The 24,048-nt window shown below is 43.4% G+C and overlaps 1 protein-coding gene across 5 annotated transcripts in view; it reads left to right on the forward strand.

Annotated features, from left to right (window-relative positions):
• Nucleotides 1-24,048, forward strand: part of ehbp1 (EH domain binding protein 1) — a 119,768-nt gene that overhangs the window by 83,073 nt on the left and 12,647 nt on the right. For 4 of the 5 annotated variants that reach the window (XM_072390589.1, XM_072390593.1, XM_072390592.1 and 1 more), the window contains 3 exons: nucleotides 5,111-5,249; nucleotides 6,101-6,201; nucleotides 8,006-8,129. In XM_072390589.1, coding sequence (XP_072246690.1) covers nucleotides 5,111-5,249; nucleotides 6,101-6,201; nucleotides 8,006-8,129 — 364 coding nt within the window. The remainder of the gene's footprint in view (nucleotides 1-5,110; nucleotides 5,250-6,100; nucleotides 6,202-8,005; nucleotides 8,130-24,048) is intronic. The other variant, XM_072390591.1, reaches the window with a different exon arrangement.

Raw genomic sequence — 24,048 nt, forward strand, 5'->3', positions numbered from 1 at the left:
TGTCTCTCAGTTGTTTTTTCTCAATACACCATCAAAGGTTCAGTCCAATCAATTAGGTCCGATTGACCTGGGTTGTCAGCCAGCTGACCCTTTGTACACATCAGTCAGTTGAACCACTTCACGTTGGACCGTAGTTTATCCCTCTCATGTCCATATTAGTCTGTCTAAAGCACACTTGTCTGACATCACAATGCTCAACATAACATGTAGACATCCCTTCTATTGACCATGACCTTTTCAGACAGGTTGTGTGTCTGTCTGTGTGTGTGTGTGTGTGTGGATAGGTGTAGAAGAGAGTTGTTACGGCTGCTTGTGTCTGTCTCTTCTGATGTGAATATTGAGTCAACAAGGCAGTCAGTCGGTCTGAACATCTGTTTAATTGATTTTGAATGTCAAGTAGAAAAAGGTGTGTGTGTGTGTGTGTGTGTGGCCGACAGTACAAGGAAAACTCTCAGTGCGTATGGCGACGCAGGGTGTCTTTGATCAGCGATTCACATAAACACCCTCTTGTGTTCAAAGCCTAAAAGGCTTAGCACTTTATGGCCAGAGGAGTGCGTCTGTGTGCATAGAAGTACAATCACCATTTGGTTGAAACCCAACTCGATCCAAACACTTTACCCAAAAGTACCAAATATTAGATTTTTAATTGCCCCCTCCAAACAGAAGAAGTTTATCTACTTATTTACCATCAGAGTACAGATATGGGTGATTTATCCAGTGTGAATGGGATATTTTGGACCTAATTGTTGTAGTTGTTCTCTTAGCTGCTGCATTTTGTCACTGGTGATGCAGCAGGTGTTCGTGTAAGAGACTCACTGACCCCAGCAGCCGTTTTTTTTTAATGTATGTAATGGTTTTCATAGAGATGCACCGATCAAACCACAGTGACCACACCTGGCTGTTGGGTTCATTCACGTTATACGCCACATTGCAGGCGCTCCGACATGTTAGGTTAAGACGAATTCTAACTACCTCTGATGTTTTGGTTATTTTGGGCATGTTAAGAGCGTGGAGATGGCTGCACTTTCTACTTGATATTCACAGATTCAAACAACTTGGATCGATAACTCTTTGGACTCATTGTTAAAACACAAACAGCAGCTCTGTCCAGCTGTCGTAAGGCCCTGTTCAGACCTGATATCAGCAGTGCATCCTGGGATATCTGATCACAGGTAGCTGCTCTGAAAACATCTTGTGAACGCTCTCAGGATGCGTTCAGATCCAGTCGCTCGAGCAGCATTCAGACCTGGTCTGACACACTGCAGCAGCAGCCTAATATCCCTCACATTAAACCTGCTGCTCCTCTGTTAAGTTAATTTCTGCTGTGAAAAAGAACAAAGCAGCTCCACCAGAGCTCGGGATCCGTCCTGTCGGTCCTGGGAGTCGCCTTTTATTCCTTGATCTGAATTCTTCGAGTCGAACTGCACACATTTCTGTTCTCTACAAACTGCTGTTTCAACGTAACGTAGCAGAACCTGGCATTGGAGTAAAGGGCGGGAATTATTAATGCACAGTTCAAGGCACACGTAGCCCACAGATGTGTTACAGACGGTAAAGTTGAGACTGATTCAGATGTGTCAGCAGAGGTGTGCTCACAAAACAGCATTTGCTTCCCTCGTGTGTCACACCTGTTACATAACTGAACTATTCAACTATTGATAATGTAAATAATTGCTCTATAAATTCAACTCAAGCTAATCTTAAATATGTCAAAGTTTGAATATGATATATTTCAGGTTGCTGATGTCCTGTTTGGTGCTCAGCTGACTTTTAGTATAGGCTATATTTTTATGTGCACATACAAGGATGTGTGTGGAGATGTTTTGAGCCCACCCAGGACGCAGGATAATACCAAGTCTGAACTGGGCCTGAATTAGACAGAAAGCGAGGATAATTTTGATCAAAACGAGCCGTCTTTTGAGCTGGACAGATACGGTCAGTTTCTGTGAGCAGCAGATGTGTAAAAGCTTTCTACAAAGTAAAACACAGGAAAATAATCGGCAGCTTTTGTCATTTGTGATGATACGATAGGATTAAAAGCTGACATGCAGCCCTTCATGTTGATAAGCAAGTGCAAATAAAAGGGGTCTAGTGAAGTGAAACTGTGCTGTCACAGTTCTGAAAAAGACGTAACATCGACTTTTAGGAAGCTGGATATCACAAAAAGTGTGTTTGTAGCTTTCTTAATGTGAAAAAATTCACCGTCGCTCAAGTGTAGTCAAAATAAAAATACAAAAAACTCTTAAACTTTGAGCGTCTTTACAAACCAGAGCAATAAACTGTCCTGTCCCAGGAGGACTGGACCTCCCAGAACTCCTTCAGGCAGGTGTAACAGCCTGCAGCAACATCACACACTCCCTCTCATTAGTGATTGTGTGTATGCGCAGCCTTGGTAGCGCACGATAAGGGGCGTGCGACGCTCAGCAGACTGCAACATTAGTCACGCAGCTTCTGCGTTCAGACTCACACACACCAAAAGCGCTGAATCACCACAGCTTACCACAGCGACGATGGCAGCGATAAGAGGGACAGCCAGAGAAAGTAAGTACACCCCAATATCTGCCTGTCCCAGAGCATCAAAACGACACACAGAGTTAGCCAGATGTGCGTGTGTTCTGTGTGTGTGAGACCGACCGACCGACTGACTGGCGAAGTTTACATCGTTGTTTTTTCAGATCAGGGTTCGGTGTTTGGTTGAAATGCAGCAGCTGGAGTCACAACAGTTAAGCAACATGTCATAACGAGGAGGACGGCCTTGGGGCCCCTAATAAGTCCCCTCAGGAATTTCCTCTTTTGACAAATAAACCATTTTCTGCAGGGGCTTGCAGTTTTAACAATTACTACAGTACACATATATTTGAAAAAGCCTCATGAAAATATGACAAGAATGTCAGCGTTAATCCAGTAAATCTGTTGACATCCAATTATCTTTGATTGTTTAAATTATCTTTAAGCAAACATATGAATTATTGATAAAAATCAGCTTGTAGATGCACTTTGACTTAAACAAACGCCGTTTGTAGATGCGTTTTCTGAAAACACATCATCCCCTGGAATAAATTAGCCCTTAAAGGCCAAAGAGTTGCCAGTATCTAATTTAATATGTTGACCCAAGTACCGAAATCACAACAAGCTCTCAGTGTGCAGCCAACATGCAGAGAGGAAAGAGAGTTAAGGGAATTTAGAGGTCTGGAGAGAGGTGTCCTCCGTGAGAGACAAATACATTTGTTCAGTTATTTCTGAATGATTTTTCTTTGTTCTGTTTTCTGAATAACTTGTTAGCCGTGTACACAATTGCACATTCAAGCTACGATTATCATGATGATCTCAGCAGGTACAAGCAACACCATCAGTGATCTAAACTAAAATGACACCTGTAAAGCCTCCTGGTAATCCACTGATCAATATTTATCAGTTTTCATTGACATTTCTTCCAGATATTCCCTCAGCATGTTGCTGTTGCATCATTTCCATTAAGCTCAGGATGTAAACATTCTTGATGGAGTGATTTTAGAGTAAAGCCAGCCTTCTTAGCTTCTGATTGACTCCTCATTTGAGGCTATCGGAGCTTTGAATAACTTGCTGTTGCTGCAGTAAGCTCGCTGTAAGTGAGCTTATTGAGGATATTTGTTTGTAGGTGTAATTTCAAATGCTCAACAAGGAGAAAGCTCTGCGTAAAGCAGCATGGCTGCTCATTTGTAGGAAGCAAAAGCTGCATTATGGATATTTTCTGATGTTAAAATTTAAACTAGATCTACTTCTCAACATTGTGGAGACAGGCAGCGAGTCAGGGGAGGAAATGTGGGACATTATGGGGCCTTTATTGGAAAACACCTGGACAAACTTTTAAGAGATATTTTATTTATGTTAAATTAAACCCGGTACGGTTCTACAGCGACTCAGCTGTGTGTATGTGGGCTGGACACAGACACACACACATTAGTGCCTTCACACATCTCAGCACTCTGTGTTTTAAAATGTTTAATTGGGCTTTTTGTGCAAAAGCCCAAAGCTCTTCATAAATAAATTTGCCTCAATTTGACTTGACACAAGGTTTTAAGTGGCTGGTCGACGCTGACAGACTAATAGACAAAACAAAGTGAGAACGGGCTAATTGCTGACTTTGTTTGTGAAAGTCAATAATCTGAAACTATTCTAACAACTCCCCGTCTACGCCCTGTTTCCCACCCGCCAACGCCGTCTCTATTAGCTGAGCGCGCACGGCTCGACTATCTCCCTCCGTCTCAAGCGGTGGAACGTGTTTGCCCTAATTGTCAACTTTATTACACGTTTCGCCGTCTTATTAGCGTTTGCCGCGGCGTCGGTCTTAACTGAAGTCGGTTTCTTTTCCACTCGGCTTGGCATATTCGGGGGCTCGGTAATAAAGCATTTCTGCGTGCCGTTTGTGATAGAAGGAGACGCGAGCGTGCAGCTTTTCAACACGTGTTCACTTTGAAAACAATAGCGTTTTTGCATTCTGCATAATCTGAATATATTTTCTGCATCGAGGTTTTGTTGAAAGTCAAGTTAATTGCCTTCTTTTTGTCTCTCTCATGAGTGAGGGAGACAATGAACGAGTGTGTGTGTGTGTGTGTGTGTGTGTGTGTGTGTGTGTGTGTGTGTGTGTGTGTGTGTGTGTGTGTGTGTGTGCGCGCTTTGAGAGTCTCAATGTATTTTACATATCAACTTCTACCAGATATATCTCAGACCTGTCTGCAGGTGGGTTTGCACACGCTTGTTTACATGCGCGCTGTATTTCTGTGTGTGTGTGTGTTTACTGCAACGCAGCTACTGTGAAATCCTGAACTGGCTGTCTGATATAAACTTGGAAGCAGATCTAAGTAGCCGGTGGAGTTTGACAGCATAACAGATGAAATGTGGAGAAGCGATAGACTAAATTCTGTTAATGACTTTATTGTTTTGAGGTTTAGACAACTATGTGTGTGTGTGTGTGTGTCTCAGTTTATGTGTTCAAACCTGAAATGTCACTGTTAGTATTACACAATGATTTGAGTTGTTATGATTGATTTAAACTGAAAAAACACCCTCTCTTTGCTGATTATTAGTCATTTATTTAGGCTGAATGCTCACGTTTCTCTGTGTCTGACAGAACAATGCCGAGGAGTTGCGAGCTGAGCGTCTGCGCAGAGCCACGGAGAAGTTACGAAACCCGGTAGTCTTCAACAAGGACTCTGCAGTCAGAAAAACCCAGCTGAAGTCCTTCAGCCAGTATGTTGAAGGCAGACCAGGTGAGAACAATGCAAACACACACGCATTGTGTGGGTTATTTACCAAGGGATGCATGTTTGCACTCATTAACACACGACACACGTGCTTCAGTTCACTCCGCTTTACTGTCGAGGATTTCCAAAGATGGTTTCAGGAACAGTTATGCAGTTTTGAAGAATCTGTCATCTCTCATGTCACATTGAGTCCTCACGAAAGAATTAACAACACATACTAAGTAAAGGTGTTCATGGATAAAGTGCAGATTTCACAGCATAGCAACGTTCTTCTATAAAACTAAAATGATTAAGTTGTTAGCTTTACAAACTCCACTGTCAGTATATGAGTATAATTAGGAGGGCTTGCTCTATTCTGAGGGCTGCTCTGGAGCTCCAGAAAAGGTTACAAAAGCTTCTCCACACACGGCACATTCTCTCCACTTTATCCTGATTAAATCAGTTAGATGCCTCCTCACCTCACCTGACACCTGAGGCCATTTCTGTCTACCTCAGTAGACTTTTAATGAGTCTCTTTCAGCATCAGCCTCACGAGGAAGCATTCTGACACTATCAAAGCTTGACGGTGAAAAGAGCTGGAAAAATTAAAAAGAAACTATTATGAGCGCTGCCTTAACAGCCTGTGACATGGCGTCCTTTGGTTTCGGGCGGTACACAAGCCTGGACGAGACCTAACAAGGAGCCGAGAACAAAGAACATCAGGCGCCATGTTGACAGCAGGTGCACAGATCAGTACAGTTTGAACAGAAAACCTCAAGAAGAACAAATAACGTACAAATGATCCCCGCAATTTATCTGCAAGTTGTCCTGTGAATGCCGCAGTTAACTTTAACTTCTAATGTTTGTCCATCTGTCAGAGGTGAAGCGACAGAAGTCTGTCCCTGAGGATCTGAGGAGGAGCGAGGAGGACAGAGGCTCGCCGATAGAGGTCGATATTTGCAGAACGTTTGAAGAAGAGGTTGGTCTACTTTCCCCAGCAAACCTTAAGAAAAAACGTGATGGAAATATCTTATTCTTTACTCTGGAGACTGTTTCAAAGTTAACTTGTGACTTTGTTGGGTACGAGTCAGAGTTCTCGGTTTAATCGGTGTGCGGCATCAAGTCTCAAAAAACTAGAAGAAAGTTAGGAGTGAGGACGTAATGATGGAGGTTGGTGTGTTCAAATTAGCCCCCTCCCCTTCACTTCATCCACAACTAAACCTCACATTCACCTTCTCTCTGCATCTCAGCGTAGATCTAACAGACCGTCGTGTTAATTATAGCAGTGGTAGATATCAGCTGCTCTGTCATTTGGGGACAGAGCAGCTGTGTGCCTTCATGTCCTGTAAGTGTACACACTTCAGATAGTACAAAGAGTGTGTTTATAAGAACACTATTATTTCACTGAGTGAGTGGGTGTTTGAGCATGTGTGCTGCTGGAGACCACGAGGTGAATCTCTTCCCAAGCAGCCCTCGACCCCCTGCACCCTCCACCCCAGTCCCATCCACATCCACACGCACACACGGCCCTCCTCCCGGTGCCTGGGCCCCAGGGTTAATGGGTGTTCAACCTTTCCATTATCCCGATCAGCCAAGAATTACCTGCTGAATGATGTTTGCATTAATATAATATATATGGTAATTTTCCTCCTCTTAATTACGGCTGGGCCGAGCGCGGCAAGGGGAGTGGGCTGATCATGTGTAAAATTGATTTGCCAAGGAAAAATGTGGTGATAGAGCGAGAGCGCGCAAGGAGGAGGAGGGAGGGGCGGGGGAGAGGCTGCAGGGAATCGGTGCGTGCACACACACACACACACACACACACACACACACTTGTGCACGCTCACAGGCTGGAAAGAGTGCAGGAAAAAGTGCTGGCCTGGGAGGAATGAAAAAAGAAAAAAAACTTTCTCTCCCGCTCACTAGTTCTTCTTCCCATTAAGAAAAACGAAGTGCATCAGCAGTAAAATGGAGATATTTTTTCAGTTGCATCCTCGGTGGTAAATTTGAATAAACATTTTCTTCACTCTCAGGAGTCTCTCTGAAGAATAGCAAACAGCCAGGAGACAGAGGTGAAGAGGGTCAGAGAAGGGTAACGGTAGTCGGAGCGAGGGGTTGTGTGTGGGTCGTATGTGACAGTAAATCTTCATCATAACTCATCTTTCTCCAATAAATCCACTGAAAAAATAAGAGAAAACAGCAGCTTTGTGTTGATGTTGGATGATATCATCTCTTTAAGTAAAGAAAGTCATGAAAAGTAAAGAAAAGTTTAAACGACTCGCATCATTTCAGCGCTTCAGACAGTAAAAGTCTGAAGTTGTTACTATTATAACTCCAGGTATTTAATCTGAAATGGTGCAACTGGATAGTTGCTGTTCGGGTTGATAACTGCTAAACGTTTGCTTCATTATACATTCATAGTTCTGCAATCCAGTCATTTTCTTACTCTTTTTCTTTTTAAATAAAGATGAATTCAGAAATGTCAAAGCTCAGGGAAAACGAGAGGCAGCAACAGTTGTTTCTGCTCAGAAGATTTATATTTTTACATTTTAAAAACATTTTTCCCTTTATATTCTTCCTCGTCCCTTCTCTTTTCGTCCTTCATCACCTCTTTGCTTAATTTATCCTTGCATTTCCTCCTTCTTCCTCATCCCGTTTAACCGCTCTGTCCTTCTTCCCCTCCGTCTCCGTTTAATGCCATATCTCGCTACTCCTCCTTTTCTCTCATAACTATTCCGTCTCTCTTCCTCTCTTTTTCGCTCCCACTCTCTCCTGGCTGACAGAAGGCGTTCAAAGACACCAGTCAGTATGTGGTTGGGGAGCTGTCTGCGCTGGAGAGCGAGCAGAGGCACATAGACGCCCGAGCAGCTCGCGTGGAGAAGAGGCTGCGCTATCTCATGGACACAGGTACCCCAAGCCCAATTACACTGGAAAAAACTGTTTTGGCAAATTGAGCGTTCGCATGCACGCACGCACACACACGCAGCCACGAACACTCAGGGAGTTTGTGTGTTTATGTGAGGAGGGAGAATCTTTGAAGCCCCCCTCCCTCCTTCTCCCTCCCTCTTGGTTGAATGTTGCGCGACGTAGCGCTGGGTGGATATGAAAGGAGGGACCGGGGTGGGGAGGGGGAGGTGGAGATGGGAGGGAAAGGGTGGGTGGGGAAGGAAAGAGGGGGAGTGTGTCTCGGGGATGGGAGAAGAAGGGAGACCTCTCTGGGCTGGGGTGATAAGGGAGCCCTTCATGGGGGAAACGATAACTGGGTGCGATAGCGGCGCCCAGCCGAAGTCTCCGCTGCAGCCGTTTGCCAGCCGCGGCCCCAGCCAGCCATCCAGCCTCCACACTATTGAACAGTGCGCTCAGCCATGCACGGATACACACACACACACACACACCCTCCTTCCCCCAGTACATATCTGGCCTTCATTGATATGCTGTATAAGGAAAGACGGGGGTGAGTTAAAGGGAGGAGAGGGGGAGAGGCAAAGGAAGAAGAAAAAAATAAAACATGAGGCAACACAACATGAGCACTGACACAGTTCACAAATCCACAACAGACACACACAAATGCTTACACACCCGGGCATACAAGGCACAATCTGGTTTGGCGTACAGAGTCGGATTCGGAAGGTTTTTATTTAAGATTTGGCCGCGGGTAAAGCCTTGTTAAGACATGAGACACTGTGCTGAGCCAAAAGAGGGGCCTTGGCTCCGTTAAGTCCCGAACTGAAATTGGAGAATAACTTCTCATTTGTGATACTAAACCATCCCATTCCTCACCACGGAGTGCTGCAGGAAGAGAGGGGGGGTTTCTGGAATGGTAAAAATGTTCTCAATGTGTTGGTACAGTATTTACGGTCGTAATTTAGTGGCAGCTCTTGTGCTCTTTTTGATATATCAGAGACTAATGTGATGGGTTTACCTGCTAAAATCCTTAAAAAAGCAACACGGGGGTTTTTAGAAATGCAAACCGGAGCGGTGGCATTTGCGCTCACCTTCCACATCACATTTGGGTGCCGATATCGGGGCTATCTCTTTGCTGTTTGTTGTGCTCGCTTTCCTCCTTTTCACCCCCCCTCCCCTCCACATGCCATTGTGTCAATCTGAAGGGCTGTTTCTCCTCCTTCTTCACCCACTGTTAAAGCAGCCAGTAGCCAGCAAGATGCCGGGTTATTTACTTTCAAACACCTTCAGCCGTAAAGATTTCTATGTCATAGATGTATGAAAATATACACACCAGCTTTCCCCTCTCGGAAAATACGATTCACTGGAGAAGGAAGGTGAGAGTAATGAAAGGATGTCACATCGGGAGATTCACCTTGGTTGCTTTTTACTTCTCACCGTGCTGTACAGGGTGAAGATATTTTCTAGAGCCTGTAGAGTTCACCCTTTAGTTCCTGAATAATGCGCGCTGATAAGCTCACATCGCAGCAGTGAGGGAAGGAAAGAAAGTTTCCACAAGTCGTTAAACACCTCGCTCACTTTTCTGTCTCCGTTTATCCCAAAGACCCGTCCAACATGTTATAGATTGGGCCTTTGGGCCAAAATCTGCAGGCGTCAGAGCGAGATGAACCAGTGACAGGCGGTCACTAAACCAAGCTTTATCACCTCTGAAACCGAGGTCACCTGTCTATATGCTGTCTCAGATTATAGATCTTCCTCTACGTACACTCTGTTAGTCTGCCCCCAAGTAAAGTTGAGGCATCATCAAAGTACCACAAGCTACCAGCCACAGTTTGGCACTGTCCAGAAATCCTCTTTAGTCCTCAGTACCTTCCCACGTGTGCTTTTTGAATTGCACGAAACCCTTTAAAAGTTATCCCAGGAAAATCTCCCCATCGCTCAGAACTAATCAGCACTGTGTTAAAGGTTGTTTTTAGACACTTCGCTGACGTATTCGCTGCAACTTGTTGGCACTTTAGCTTTAGTTTGTGTCGGACAAAGTATTTAGTCTCACTCCCGAATTATTTACATGTGTGATCAGATGCCTGGTTGTGAAATCTTCCACCCGTGTTTATCAGCTGCCTCCACTTATGTCCACTGTAACTTAAAACTAACTCACGCATACCTTTATCTCTCTCTAACGAGCCTTCACAGACATACTTATCATGAGTGTTACCAACTCATCAAAACTAACTTTTAATTGATATTCTAAGGCTGTATATTCTGTCCACTGAGCATCGAGACTTGTTTTTAATTAAACCCAGCTCTGCATTCACAACACATGGAAGCAGCCGCAGTGACACCTCTTCTCTAAGCCCAGCTGTCATCGCCTTCGCAAAACTTTTTGGAATAGCAGAAACACAAAGAATAACCTCTCGTCCACTCTTCTGTCACCTTTAATTTCCCAACATTTGGACACCAAACGTCTCCTGATGTGAGATAGCAGCTTAGGCTTTGTGAGGGCTATAATTAGAAATAAATTCTGGTACAGTTTTGGAGCTCCGGAAACGGTGAGATCCGAAGAATTACGCCACAAGGGTACAGAAACTTTGAAGAGCTCATTTATTGTCCACTTCCTTTCAGAGTTGTTTAGAATTAGATCTTTAAACGGAATAATCGGTCTTAATAGTGTGTAGTTTCTACCCAGAGCTGTGAACTTTCTCAGCCGCGTGGATGTGCAGAGTAATCGTTGCGGCGTATATGATCATGTGATCCGGACCTCTCGAGGTAAGTTTGGGTGAGCCCAGTGTGCAGCACCGAAGGGCAGATGTGAACAGACAGACCGACTGACCCGTGAATGATGGTTCATCTCTCTGCTCCAGCAGCAGAAAGCCTGGGAAGATCCACTGTGCTCTGCTGGTCCACAATGTGCTCTTCTTTGATATCACATGCTTTTTCTTTGTCACTCACGCTTCCATTTATTTATATATTTATTTTTTTCTTCTGTTTGAAGACGTATTTCTTATGCATCATGTGAAGTGGGTCCCACAAGGAATTAAACCTTTAATAATCCTATTTTTTAAATTCCCTCCTTTTCCCAGTGACCTCTCTTTCTTGCTCTTTCTTGCTCTTTTCCCCACTTTGTTTTTACTCTGTGTCTTTTTATCCCTGTGAATCTCCATTCCTTCTCTCACCCTTTCTCCCTCTTTCCACCCCCCACCTCTCTCTTCTCTCCCCCTCTTTGGGCACTGTGCAGCTTTTCTGCAGCATTTTCTATCACGCAGCGGTCCTTCCCCAGATGAGTCCAAAGTAATTGGGGTGGTTAATTTATTTACTCAGAGGCAGTTCACAGCACATTAAATAATAGAGATAATTGAACAAGAATTGTCAAGTGTCTTCTGATATCAGACACATTACAGGAGGGAGTGTGCATAAAACTCCATTTCTATGCCCCCATTGTTTATGGTAATTAAGTACACAGATTTATTCCTTGGTTGCCTTCCAAGCTTATGGCAAGCGCCATTGTTGTCTTCTATTAATATGTAATCAGTAAATAGTTTAATTTTCTAATCTGCGGTTGGAGAATTCACTTTCTAACAACTCTTAATTACTGCTGGGCTCTAATGAGTCCCGCCATGCTGCTGCAGCCAGCCAATCGGAGGCCAGGCCTGGGTCGGTGGGGGGGGGGATTTGAATTCCTATGGCGCCCCCCCTCGACTAATGAACTTGTTATTCTTGCACCACTGGGAGCACTGTCCTTCACACATGCAACATTAGGAGAATATTTCACCTCCAACAAACCGAGTTTATTTATGTGAGAAGCGCCGTGTTCGTTACATTCGTGTTTACGTAACGTTACGGCTGCTTTGTAACGGTTACTCAACCTTTTTTACTGCAGCTCTGACAGATTAAAAAGCTTCAGCTTCCTGCTGTCGTTGTGCTTAGTTTCTGTTGGCGTGTTTCTATGGAGGGACGTAACGCTTCTGACCTTCTGATTGTCACAGAAAAATGTATCAAACGCTCTTTCGGCTTTAAGTATGAAAAAGCATTCAAATGACTCATGTAGCCTTTGGAGAAAATCCCCCAGCCCCTTGTTCAATATATCCCTGCCACCCCCTACCTGGCCCCTGCACCTATTTACACACACCTCCTATTTCAAATGGCTATATAACCTGCAACAATGGACGCAATTATCCAAATAATGCCACTTAGCTGCACCGCAAAGCTGCCCCTCACCTACTGCGCATTCGATAAGAGATAAACAAGCAAAGAGAGAAGAGAATGAGTTTTAGCTCTCCCAGATTAACATATGTTTAAAAATTGCACTCGAAGCCGATAAGATTGACACGGGGTTTTTATGGCGGGCGCTCCTTTAATCTGCCTTTGTGTCTGTAAGTCGAGGAGAGGAAAATGGCACGAGGAGGAATCCAGCAAGAGCTTAATGTACCTTAAACATGCAGCCTATCTCCCTCAGAATCTGAGAAAGGGACGGGGCGGACTGTCGATGGCTTCGGTTGGAGGGGCTCCTTTTGACTTCACACGTGATCGTGGGGTGGATTGAAGAAGGTGAATGGCTTAAATGTCAACCTGTGACTCTAAATCTCACACATCCAAATCAAAACTTATTTCATTTGATCATTTCTAAGCTTAGAAAGTCTCTTTTCATGTATGCTTGAATCATTTTTAGAGATAATTGTCGTGAGCGACGGTCGTATTTATTCACATAAAGTCAGTCGGCCTCTCACTCGTTCTTTTTCCCATGTCCGTCCTTCTAATCCTGCATTGTGGCAGCATCAGTTTATAGTTTGACTAAAGATTTAAGCTCAGCTGTGTGACTGACTCAAGGACTCGGAAACACTCGCGCACGTCAATCTCTGCCTTGTCTTTTCCTGGCAACACAAACAGCGTGCGCAGCTTCAAGTGTATTATCGGCAGCAGTTCTTTTACAAACATATTGCTGAAGAAGCTTAACATTAATTATTGTAACTTTGGGCAGATTACATCCAGGCCCGCCTTGTAAGCGCCGACAGACTCATCTTGACCTCCTATACGAGAGCTTAAAGACACAAGAATGGCATTTTACCAACTTTAATGGGATAACCAGTCTAATCTTTCAGCTCTGAGAGAAGAAAAGTGTTTGGACTATAATACCCTCCCCAGTTCACAGACTCACAGATGCAGCTGCAGAGGTTTTGGTGTCGTCATTCATCAGTTTCTCGCTTTGTTTTTCTACATTTTCTCTCTTTTTCTGATGTATTTTGTCAGACTTGGAGAACAAAGTTCTTCTGTGCAGAATTGAGTCGAATTTCTCTCCTTCTGAATCCTCCTCGAGGCTCGTCTGCTGTGTGAATTGTGATTGTTAGGCCCAAATTCTGCGACTATTGTTTATCCATAATCACAGACCCAATTTGTAAGCTAAGCTCATGGCAACTGGGATAGACGCAGCTAAGAGAAGATGTGTTCCCCTCTGAGGCCCTTGGTCATTTTCTTGTTGTTGTCAGGGTTACGAAAAGCGCACTCACTTCCAATCGAATGGTTTTGTATTAGACCACAGAGGAATGTGTTTGTGGTCATCTTGAATTCTCTTCAGGAGCAAATGCACTGGTCTTCCCTATAGGGAAGAAAAGAGATCCAGGGATCACTCCTTTAAAACCCATTGCCTTTTTTCTTGCCTTTGAGGGGTCAAAACAAAGGATTTGAGCCTTTTTTTGTTTTGTGCGCGTGCACGTGTGTGACTCCACGGTTCAGCCGGGTCAGGTTAACGCAGATTAACGCACACGCGGTCACATTTTTATGCCTTTAATCTCGCCGGTGATTTAAATATTTGAGCTAAAAACAAAAAAAAAAAACTATTTAATTAGTCAACTGTGCAGAAGTAACCGGTGCAGAGCTCCTGCCCCCCCCCCCCCCCCCCCCCCTCCACCTCAATAAGTGCAGCACAGTGACACCACCCTCACTCCCAGATGTGCTCCGCTTCTTTTTTTTCTTTTTCTTTTGCCCTTCTTTTCTCCAGCTCGGTGTCAGCCTTTCATACATTCTTTAACAGTGGGGATGAAAGGAGGATTTTTAGGAAGATTAGGGAATGGGATCCTCCAGGCATTGTCTGAGAATCTTCAGATAAAACGAGCTGGGTGGATGGAGTCAACGGGGGGGGTTTGTTAGAATAGAGGGGAGGGGAGGGGGTGTCGCCACTAGTCCACATCCTAGAGACGTGCAAGTTAGATTTGGTTGTAAATTAGGATCTTTTTCTCTTTTTGTTGTTGTTGCTCTTTAACATTTTTGAAGCCGACTGAAGTTGCACTCAGTGGGTCGGGCAGCTTCTTCCTCAGCCAGCCAGCGATAGTGCCGATTAACATTTTCAGCCAAAGGGTGAGTAAATGGGGACAGCTAAGGGGGGGGTTGGAGAGAATTGGAAGGTGGACAATGGCCGCTTATGATAATCTGCTCTTTATTGGGGCATCCCACCAATGCTTTCATCAGCCGCCCCTCTGCCTGAGACCCCATGCAGCAGCTGGTCCAAACCGTGCTCCGAGCTGCCAAACACGACGTCACCGACGAGCAAATGCAGAAAATACACAAAACAGCACAAAACACACTTTTTAGCAGCTGAAACTCAGCCTCTGGGATTCATTTTTACTTTTTTTTTTTTTTTGCTTCTTTCATGTTAACTTTTTTATTTATTTAATTGCTCCACCTTTAAACTTTTATCTTGTGTTCGGGGTTAAAATGATAATGAAAATGTTTTTCTGTGGCTCAGATCCTCTGGAGATGTTTGTTGTTTGTTTGTTTTTTATTCAGTTAATTATTATTTAATTTACAAACTACAACCCAGCCACATAATTGAATTTCAACCTTGCAGTCAATTAATCAAGGCTTTCTTATGGTAACAGATGTGGTGGCACTCAACAATGTAGGTTAATGACAGAGGTTTGGCCAGTAATTACACCATTCACGTGCTAACACAGCTGCTCGCCATGCTACCGTTGTCATCACTCCCCCATACACACTCCCTCCATTTCCCATTGTAATGAGCACTCCAGGCTACAAATACCAACAGCTGTCTTTCCCGACGCATTTCCATTTAAATATCTATTTAAACACAGCAATTTTGCATCTGTGTATTGAATCAAAGCTCGAGCCGGGGCCAGAGGCATTAACTGCCTGGTGCTGGTGTCAGTTCTGATGTAACGCCCTTCGGTTTTATTGGTCACATTTACAAACGCGTGTAGATAGAAGTGGAGACAGATACTCGATTACTAAGTTTGAGAGTTGTTTTAAACAACTGAATTATATTTCTTTGTGTTGTAAAAGAGAAGCAGAACTTATTTACTCATGTTTGAGAGGAAGGAGCCTGAAAGAGTGTAAAGAAGAAGGAGAAAGAACGGCTGTAAATGGGGGAGGATGTGGGGGAGACGGCTGGAGAACCTCAGCACAGAGATGTAAGAAGGATGACTAATGTTGTTAGCAGAGCCATCGCTGGTCTGCAGATTAATTCATTAAGTAAATTCATCGTTCACCTCCCCTCGGCCTCTTGTCACATGGCGTGTAATATGACACCTCTCAAATTTGTTCTAACATCTACCCCGGGGGGGTTACACGCTCACAGCCACACACACACCCTCCTCTCCCTCTTTGCTAATGGAGCAGGCGGAGCCACTTATGCTAAAAAGACTGCAGCTGTCTGTCAGCAGGTTAAAGGAGGGGGGGGTGGTCCTCCATGGGGGGTTATCACTGCTCTCCATTTCAACTTTTTCATTCAGAAATTTCTCTTCCTTGCTCTTTGCTAATAAACACGGTTGCACCATAAGTAGCTCGGGGATCAAATCTACGAGAAAGTGACTCGAAGTTCGTTAAGAAACGCTGAAAATGTTTGTTTTTAGTCCTTTATTTGCACAAAGAACATTTTAATATGAAAATGTTAGCATTTAGAAAAACTTTAGGTGGAAAATGCTTGAGGCTGTAGACGTAATATAAAATCCTGGATATTCCCTGATTTATTTATTTATTTTTTTTATTTTGACCTAATTACAGCATCTCAGCCTTTACAGCCACGAGTTAACTCAACCGCAGGTGAGGCACTGTTAATTTAAAGCTACTTTTTTTATTTGTGTTTATTATGAAATGTCTGATTGAAGAAGACAAAAATCCTGCCTCAGATTGAGATGCCTCCTCTTGGTAATTTAAAGTAGTTTTAGTTTTCTCTCCTGGTGTGCACTCGCCTACAGATGGTGAGACTTTGGCTCAGATCAGAATCCCCACAGGTTCATACTGTTTGTGTTTGTCAAGCTGTCCCAATTAACACCATCAACAGGTACTAAGGTTTACACTAGCACTAAATCATCTCATGTTTCTCCACCCTCTAAGCTCCCCAAATAGTTCACACCTCAGTATGTGTATAAACACCTACTCGGGGAGCTAAACCGCCTGGCTTAACCCTGGTTTAGCCCCACAGGCCTCGGCTTATTTTATCTGAGAGTTTCTTTGGATCTGTGGCTGCATCGTGCAGAGAGGAAGTTTTAAATTAAGGAAAAACCTTCACGTTAAGACAGGTCTTTTCCTTTAGAGAGGCTTGTTTTCAGGCTTTTTAATGTGTAAATGTAGGTGAAATCTGCTGAAAATGAATTGGTAGAAGTTGGATTCTGTTTTCTTTTACTTTCTTAACCTTTATTCATACAGATGATCTCATTGAGACGCAATCGGAGCCTGTTTCGATCGTAACCAACTTTTACTTTTTACTGAGTTTAGTTAAATTCATCTGAACAAGGAAAATCGTTGTGTTTGATCTCTTCTGTGAGAATGGGCGTCTGAAGGCCTTTTCACACGTGTGCTTTCGTCATGAAGCAGCGTGGGAGGGTAGAAGTTTATAAAGAGAATAATGAATAAATGAACAAATATTGCCTCACATTGAAAAATAAACAGAAAGAACGGCCTTTTCACATTATTAAGTGCGGTTAAGGTTTGGGCTCAAACGGACAGTGACCTGGGTGTGATGGGCCGCTCTGAACTCTGAACAGCGACGCTGTTGTCACGCAGCGATGGCGGTTTGATGAGTGTGAACACACAGAGATGCGGGGCTGAGTCGCTCTGTCCGACGTGTGAATTACCGAAGAGGAACGGCCTTTTTCGTCTCTGAGCCGTAACTGATATGTGAAAAGGGCTTCGGTTTAGTTTACAGCTGGACCGAGTTGGATGGCATTGTAGACCCCATGTTTGTGAGTCTCCAGCAAGCTGTGCTGATGACGTAACCCCCACCCTCCTCCACCTCCCCCTCCTCCCAGAGTGGCCACACTCGAGTAGAGCAGTCAGAGGAGAAAACGAACCCAGGGCCTAACAAATACATGAAGGTTTGGTTTAACTAAATCCCACAGATAATGGCTACTGTGTCAAAGACTAAAGGTAGCGGGGAGGGGTGGTGGTGGCGGATGGAGGGGGAGATTACTCCGGCGTTTTGCATCAGTTGCTTTTTGCTGGGTGGCCCTGCTTGTCAAAAAAAAAAAAAAAAAGGGAGAGAGAGACGGATGGGAAAAAAAGAGGTAGAGAAAAGCATTTAACGTGGCACATTGAGAAGAAGAGGGCTCTTAATGCCATCAAAGCAAAGGGGAGAAATCAGCCATTAATTTATTCTGGCTCTCACGCGCACTCAGGCACACGTGCACACGTGCAAACACACACACAAACACACACACACACACACACACACACACACACACACACCGTGTACACTCCTAATGCTGTTTCCTCCAGTTGTTGATCATTTCAGCAACATCTGGTCCACGCCAGTCTTCCGGGCCCACTACAACTCGGTTTGACAAAATGTTTGCACGGTTTCTGTGTGTGTGTGTGTGTGTGCGCGTGCACGTGGACCTTAGACGGTTTGTGTGTGGACTGAATTATAGTCTTGACGTGAGGAGAAATTTTTCGCCCTCAGATTCAGGAGGAGGAGCAGATGACTATGCTATTCAGTGGATGATAAGAACTGATGGAAAGGTTAATAAGCTACACACCCGGGTCATCACATCACTTTTGACTGGGCTTCAGAGGAGAAAGGAGGACGATGATGAGAACGTGTGTGAGGGTGGTGGTGGTTAGAGGCGTTTGAGTGCACCTCTGGAGTGTCTGTCCATTTGACATACCTTTAAAGGTGCTTCTTTATATCACACTGAATTACACACAATTTAGAAGAAAACCAGTTTGATGTGTTCGTTGTATCTTCTCACCAGGTTCAGATAACAACCCTGTGCATTTGTACCGATACAAATACCTCATTAGTATTTCGATAAGTTTTAATTACTCATTTGAGCTGTAGACCGACAGACATTTTATTATTAACCTTTATTTAACCGGGAGATAAGATCCGAGGCAGCAACTCGGGTCAGCAGTAACAAACAAACTAAATACACTTAAACAAAATAAAATATACACACAGATATACATCAAAAGCTCTAATAATTAAACACCATAGTTATAAAAAGACAAGCTAAAGATGCTTGTTTGTTACTTGCTATTTGCACCTGATTGGATGATTCTTAAAGGTGTCGTGTCACAGATAACTCATAACATGTCATGTATCCATAACAGATCATATTAACATGACAAATAACCATTAGTTATGTAAAACAGAAGAAAAATCTCACTTTTCTGCAGGTTTGAGCTCATTGAACAGGTTCCCTGTACGTTCATAAAACTCCACGTCCTTCTAGAGCTCCAGTTTTCTCAAAGCACCTCGTTTTGCCCAAACAAAATCAAATCAAGCTAACAGTCACGGACATAAAGGAGAAGCTGCATATTAAATAATTGTCTCTTGTTCATTTGGTTAATGGTGTGATAAATGTTATGGAAAAGACCCCGAGGGAGACGTTCAGTTTACACCACAATCATGGAAAGCAGCACATTTGTGGAAGGAGCTGTAGTCAAATCTTTTACTGGTCTTTGGTTCATTTATGCAAATTTATTTGTTCCACATTTTAAACGCCAACTAAAATGTTTAAACTTTACATATTTATGGGAAGCCGCAGTAAACGTTTTACGCTTTTATTTATTCATAGTTGTTGGGGATACTTTGTAATATGCATGTAAATCAGAGTCTTGTGCGACTGATAAAGCAGCTTCAACCTGTTACAAAGATCCTAAATTTCTTCATCAGTTACTGATGTTTGGAAAATAAAAAAGTCTGAACAGTTCATATTTATTATCTTTTATCCGTTTGAAGCAGCAAATTTATTTTATCACCGAGTCCGGCAGTGCTGCTGTTCCCAAACACAGCTCCATCTGCTTTTATTTCCCACAATTCCCTTGTGTAACCTGAGGCGATGGGCAAGCACCCCCCACTGAGCTGAAGACAAAACACTTCAACTGAAAAAACAGACTTCGGTCTGCTTCATGGTGCTGCTGGATGCTCGCACTTTACGGCAGGAACTTTAAAACCGAGCACAAGGAAACTGCAACACAACCACCTCGCTACAACTTGTTGGACTTATTAAGAGCTTGTTTTCATTCTCGGTATAAGTAGGCCACGTGTTCCCCTCACGAATGGGTTTTTACAGGTGAAGCTGAGGATGTTTTCCCAGTGAGCATCACCGCTGGTATTGAGATGGTTGATTGAAGAATCTCCTCTACTTTGTGTTGCAGTGCTAATAAAAGCCATCCCCAAAGGTCCAAGCACAGGCTCTCATTCTGAAAAATAGAAAGACTCTAAACAGCACCTTAGCATGGGGTCTCTCCTCTCTTCTCTCCCCTCTCATACCTACTCTTGTCCCAGAGCTAATGGGGAGGCGCCAGGCGCCCTTCCTGCTCACTATCACCCACTCACCTTAATAATAAAAGAGAGCCCCCTGTGGAAAGAAGCTAGCAGGAGCTGGTGAAGATCACGCTGGTAATAGGATGATGCCTTTTTGCCTTTTGTCATGAGATTATGAACGGGGATAGCCTCTCCTCTCTGCTTCTCCACTCTTCTTTACTCTTCACACACACAGCTACAGACGTCCTGGAGGGCCCTGTCGAGCTGGAGTGGAGACAGGCGTAACTGAGGCTTTGTTGCTCTGCTTGTATAGTAAAAGGCTCGCTAATGAAATACCTTTTAGGGGGTATCGGCAGGTGAGCTCCCCAATCAGGCATTTCAGTGGAAACACACACAGACGTACGTCCGCTCACATATTCTCCGTCTCCTCATCTGCCCCCTCTTGCTATATTAATTACCTGAAGTGCCCTGGCCTTGCAAGAAGCTCTCGATACTTCTGCTCCCCTCCTTCTCTTCATCCAGAACAGCAGCAACAACAGCCTAAGCTAGCCTAAAGTGTGGGGGTGCAACTGAAAGACGGATGATAATGGTGGTAATGAACACGGGTGACAATAATGAGAAAGGTAATTGAGAAATAGTTTATGGCAGCCCCCTGATTTTCCTTTTCCAGCCCCGAGCTAAGTGGGGACAGGTTGAAAATCATCTTATTCAGAGCTCAGTTAAATGGTTTGTGGGGAGCGTCTGAGAGAGCGAGGATTTCTGACGCTAACGCTAAAGTGAGCTGACAGCCATAGAGTGGTGACACAGAGGCCTAATGTCTTTAAAGTCACCGTTAACTCCAGGTTTAATTCTTTGTAATTTCAGGTTGACGTTGAGTGGCAACTTTACTTATTACTGCTTCTCACTTTGAAGCACTTTGTTTTCTGCCTGCTGTACTTCTGTGTAATCGCGGCTCTGTTTGTGTGTTTTCTGCCTCATGTCCGTCCATCTTGTGTTCGAGTGTTCAGACTCCCGCTGCCTGCGTGTCTTTCTGTTTTTCTCCTGGCTGTGATGGAGACAGGGGCTGCCTACACTGGCCCATAGTCTGCCACTCTCTGATAATGTTTATTGATTTGTAGCAAAAACACAATTTGATTGAGTCGGGGGGGGTTTGAGAAGGAGGAGTGTGTGATTTTCATGGCTTGGCTGATTGTGTTAGACAGATGGAAAAATACTCCAGGAACAGCCTTTGCTTTCTTCAAATCTGACCGCAGTTCAGTCCCTTTTTTGATGTTAGAAGATTAAATATTTGAGTTTAAAACGCAGCTGCACATTTAATTGAAATAGTTCCAATAGAGAGAACATGTCATGCATGTCTTCTTGTGCAAATACGCTCTTCATCCCTCTATTTAAGTCTCTATTTGTGTGAGTGTGCGCAAAATGAAACTCCGAATGTGAACGTTTGATCTCCAGAGTCAGTCTATTATGTGAAGTGTTTGCCCGAGCTCACACCCCACCTTAACCTCTGAGGCGGAGGAATGAGAGGTGTCTGATGTGCTGTTAGCTCTGCGGTCAAATGTGCTCACTTCTGTTTCGGTATATGTAAGAGAGTCTGCAAACAAGAGAAAAGGAAGTTTGAGCTTGTTTGAGACGAAATGTTGACAGGAGGTCATGTATTAGAACAAATATCCCATGTTCACACAGTGACTCAAGAACAGAGCTGGAAAAGGTACACTGTTCTTTAAAAAAGGCTCCTGCAGGCTTCCTGGCTTCATCATCTGCTCATCAACAGCAGAAACGATTGTAACAGACCAGTTATTGGTTGAGTTTTGTCCAGAAGTTGTTCAGAGACAAAGAAAACGCACCTCTGGATGTTTTTTTATGAGAAAAGATGCAGCTTAATGTCAGTAAAAGTAGAGAAAAGACCACTCACTTTAAAAGATAATCCACGATTGTTAATTGTGGAATGGCTACATATCTGTAAGCAGCGACCCAAATGAGTAGCAGCAATCCATGAGTATTTAACCATTTAAACCTTGAGCTTTTATATATTTCTAACCCAAACCATTGGAGACAGTGAGGGAAAACATGAAAGTGAACAACGTTTCCTGTTGTGGACCAACGTGTTTTTTTTTTACATTCTGTCATCTCTAAATCTCCTTTCACAAACATCCACGAGGCCTATTTCTCCACGAGGCCTAGTTTACTCATAAACAATCGTGGACACTCTTCAGCAGAGATTTTAACACTTCATACCCACTAAACTCGGACTTTATTTTACTTTATTCTGTTTAAGATTTAAGATTGATGAGTCAAAATGTTACGTTGATCAACTGCATGTAAAGGAAAAATCTGCAAAGTTTAGTTTAAGAACTAATGTTCAGATTCAGATGATTTAGTTTAGATAAGTTTTACATGGATGAATCTGTGTGCGTGTAGATGGTGAGAAGTCTTTCTTTCTCCTATTATAAAAATCATTTCAAACTTTTATTCAAACAGACAAGTCAGTAAAGATGGCAAAAATCAGACTTTTAAAAGGAAAAGTAGCTAATTAAAACTATGTGGTAACTCGTGGGCACTTAAAGCGTTTCCAGACCGTCGCTCTGCTCTAATAAAACCCTGATTTTATAACCAAAGTCTCCTCTGACAAAATCACCGTTTAAGTACCGTATTACTATAGAGTCCACCCTCTAACAAGAAAATCCATTTTGTACTTGTTTCGGCCGCACCGGATTATAAGCCACTTTGTAATATGAGATATTTACACAGAAAGATGTTACACGTGAGGACTTTTAAACTTTTAATTGATGCGTATGGTAACATAAACAAATGCAAACTGCAAATGCTGTTTTCCCCGAACAGCCTGTAACACGGCTGGTAAAAAACAAAAAACAGTCGCCTACCAGGAAAAGTCATGATCGCCTTCTTCATCTTCCTCCTGCTCACTAAAACCATCAAAGTCGTCTTCTTCAGCGTCCGAATGAGCCTCAGAACTTTGTCACTCGCTTCAGTTTCTTCGTTGTCACTTTCCTTCTTCAACAGCCAGATTGATCGCCTTTAATTTAAAATCTGCATCTTCGTTTGTTTTCCGTGTTGATTTACAGTAATTTAGCAGTAAGTGTGTTTGATTTATCGTACAATTTCATTGGCCCACTGTGAAGTATTCGCTCTACTCAACTGTGTGTAACCGTGCTGATTAAGAACAAGTTGTTATTTAAAGTGCTGGCCTGGCTAAAGGCTAAACCTCTTGAGCTAATAGGGTGTATATTTTAATCAATCATACTGCCTCCGTGCTGTTTATGAGTAACGACTTTGGGTTTTTGTCAAAAAAAAAAAAAAAAAGCTGGTCAAAAGCTAAACACCGAGGTGTAAAAGATTAATGACAGTCGTCACAGGTGGACGTTACCCTTAAGATGGCCACATGACACACGGGAATAATAAAACCTGTTATCTTAAGTCTCGTTTTTTGCAGATTGCGTCATTAGCTCTGGTCGCCGTGGCGACGAGGCAAAGACCAACTGGATTATGTCTCCACGACGTTTCATCTGCACTGTGGCTACTGTGCAGAGTTTCCACCAGGTGCATGATGGGAAATAACCTGAGAAATAGTGACCCTCCAAAACCTCGAGTCTTAAAACTCTGACATTATCTTTAGATGTGAGAAGGTGTGAATCTACCTTATATCAGCATCCATGTCTAACACTGATCATATTTCCTGTAATTATTGATACTGGAAACAAAAATCTTTGAGCTGAAATGCCTTAAACTCCCTTAATTAAGTTGTATTGATGTGATTTATATATTTATACATTTATAGAAATGATCCAATTCATCCATCACTTCACTTCTTCTTTCTCTTCACCTCTTTTGTGAGTTGTAAAGCAAGCAGTGGTTGACAAATGACACCAGTGGAAAAGGCACTCATTGTGCCACAGTGTGAGCGGACTTTTCCTCCTTTTTTCTCGTATTTTACTCTTCTCCGTCTTCTGTCTGGGGAGCGGGGTGAGAGTGTGAATCGGTTAATGTGTTCCATTCAGCAGACGTTATACACAGGTTCAATAAAGCAGGAATCTGCTCTATACGCGAGGACCATTGTGCCATTGAGGGCGGCTAAAAAGGCCTCGTCCAAGACTCCCTGGAAATGAAATAGCCCTCAGGACCACTTCAGGAGAGAGCGGCAGCGAATAGAAGAGAGGAATCACAAAAACAGGGGGGGGGGGGGGGTAC

Source organism: Leuresthes tenuis, unplaced genomic scaffold (genome assembly GCF_036924035.1).
Source record: "Leuresthes tenuis unplaced genomic scaffold, fLeuTen1.0.hap1 SCAF_8, whole genome shotgun sequence".
Classification (NCBI taxonomy): Eukaryota; Metazoa; Chordata; class Actinopteri; order Atheriniformes; family Atherinopsidae; genus Leuresthes; species Leuresthes tenuis.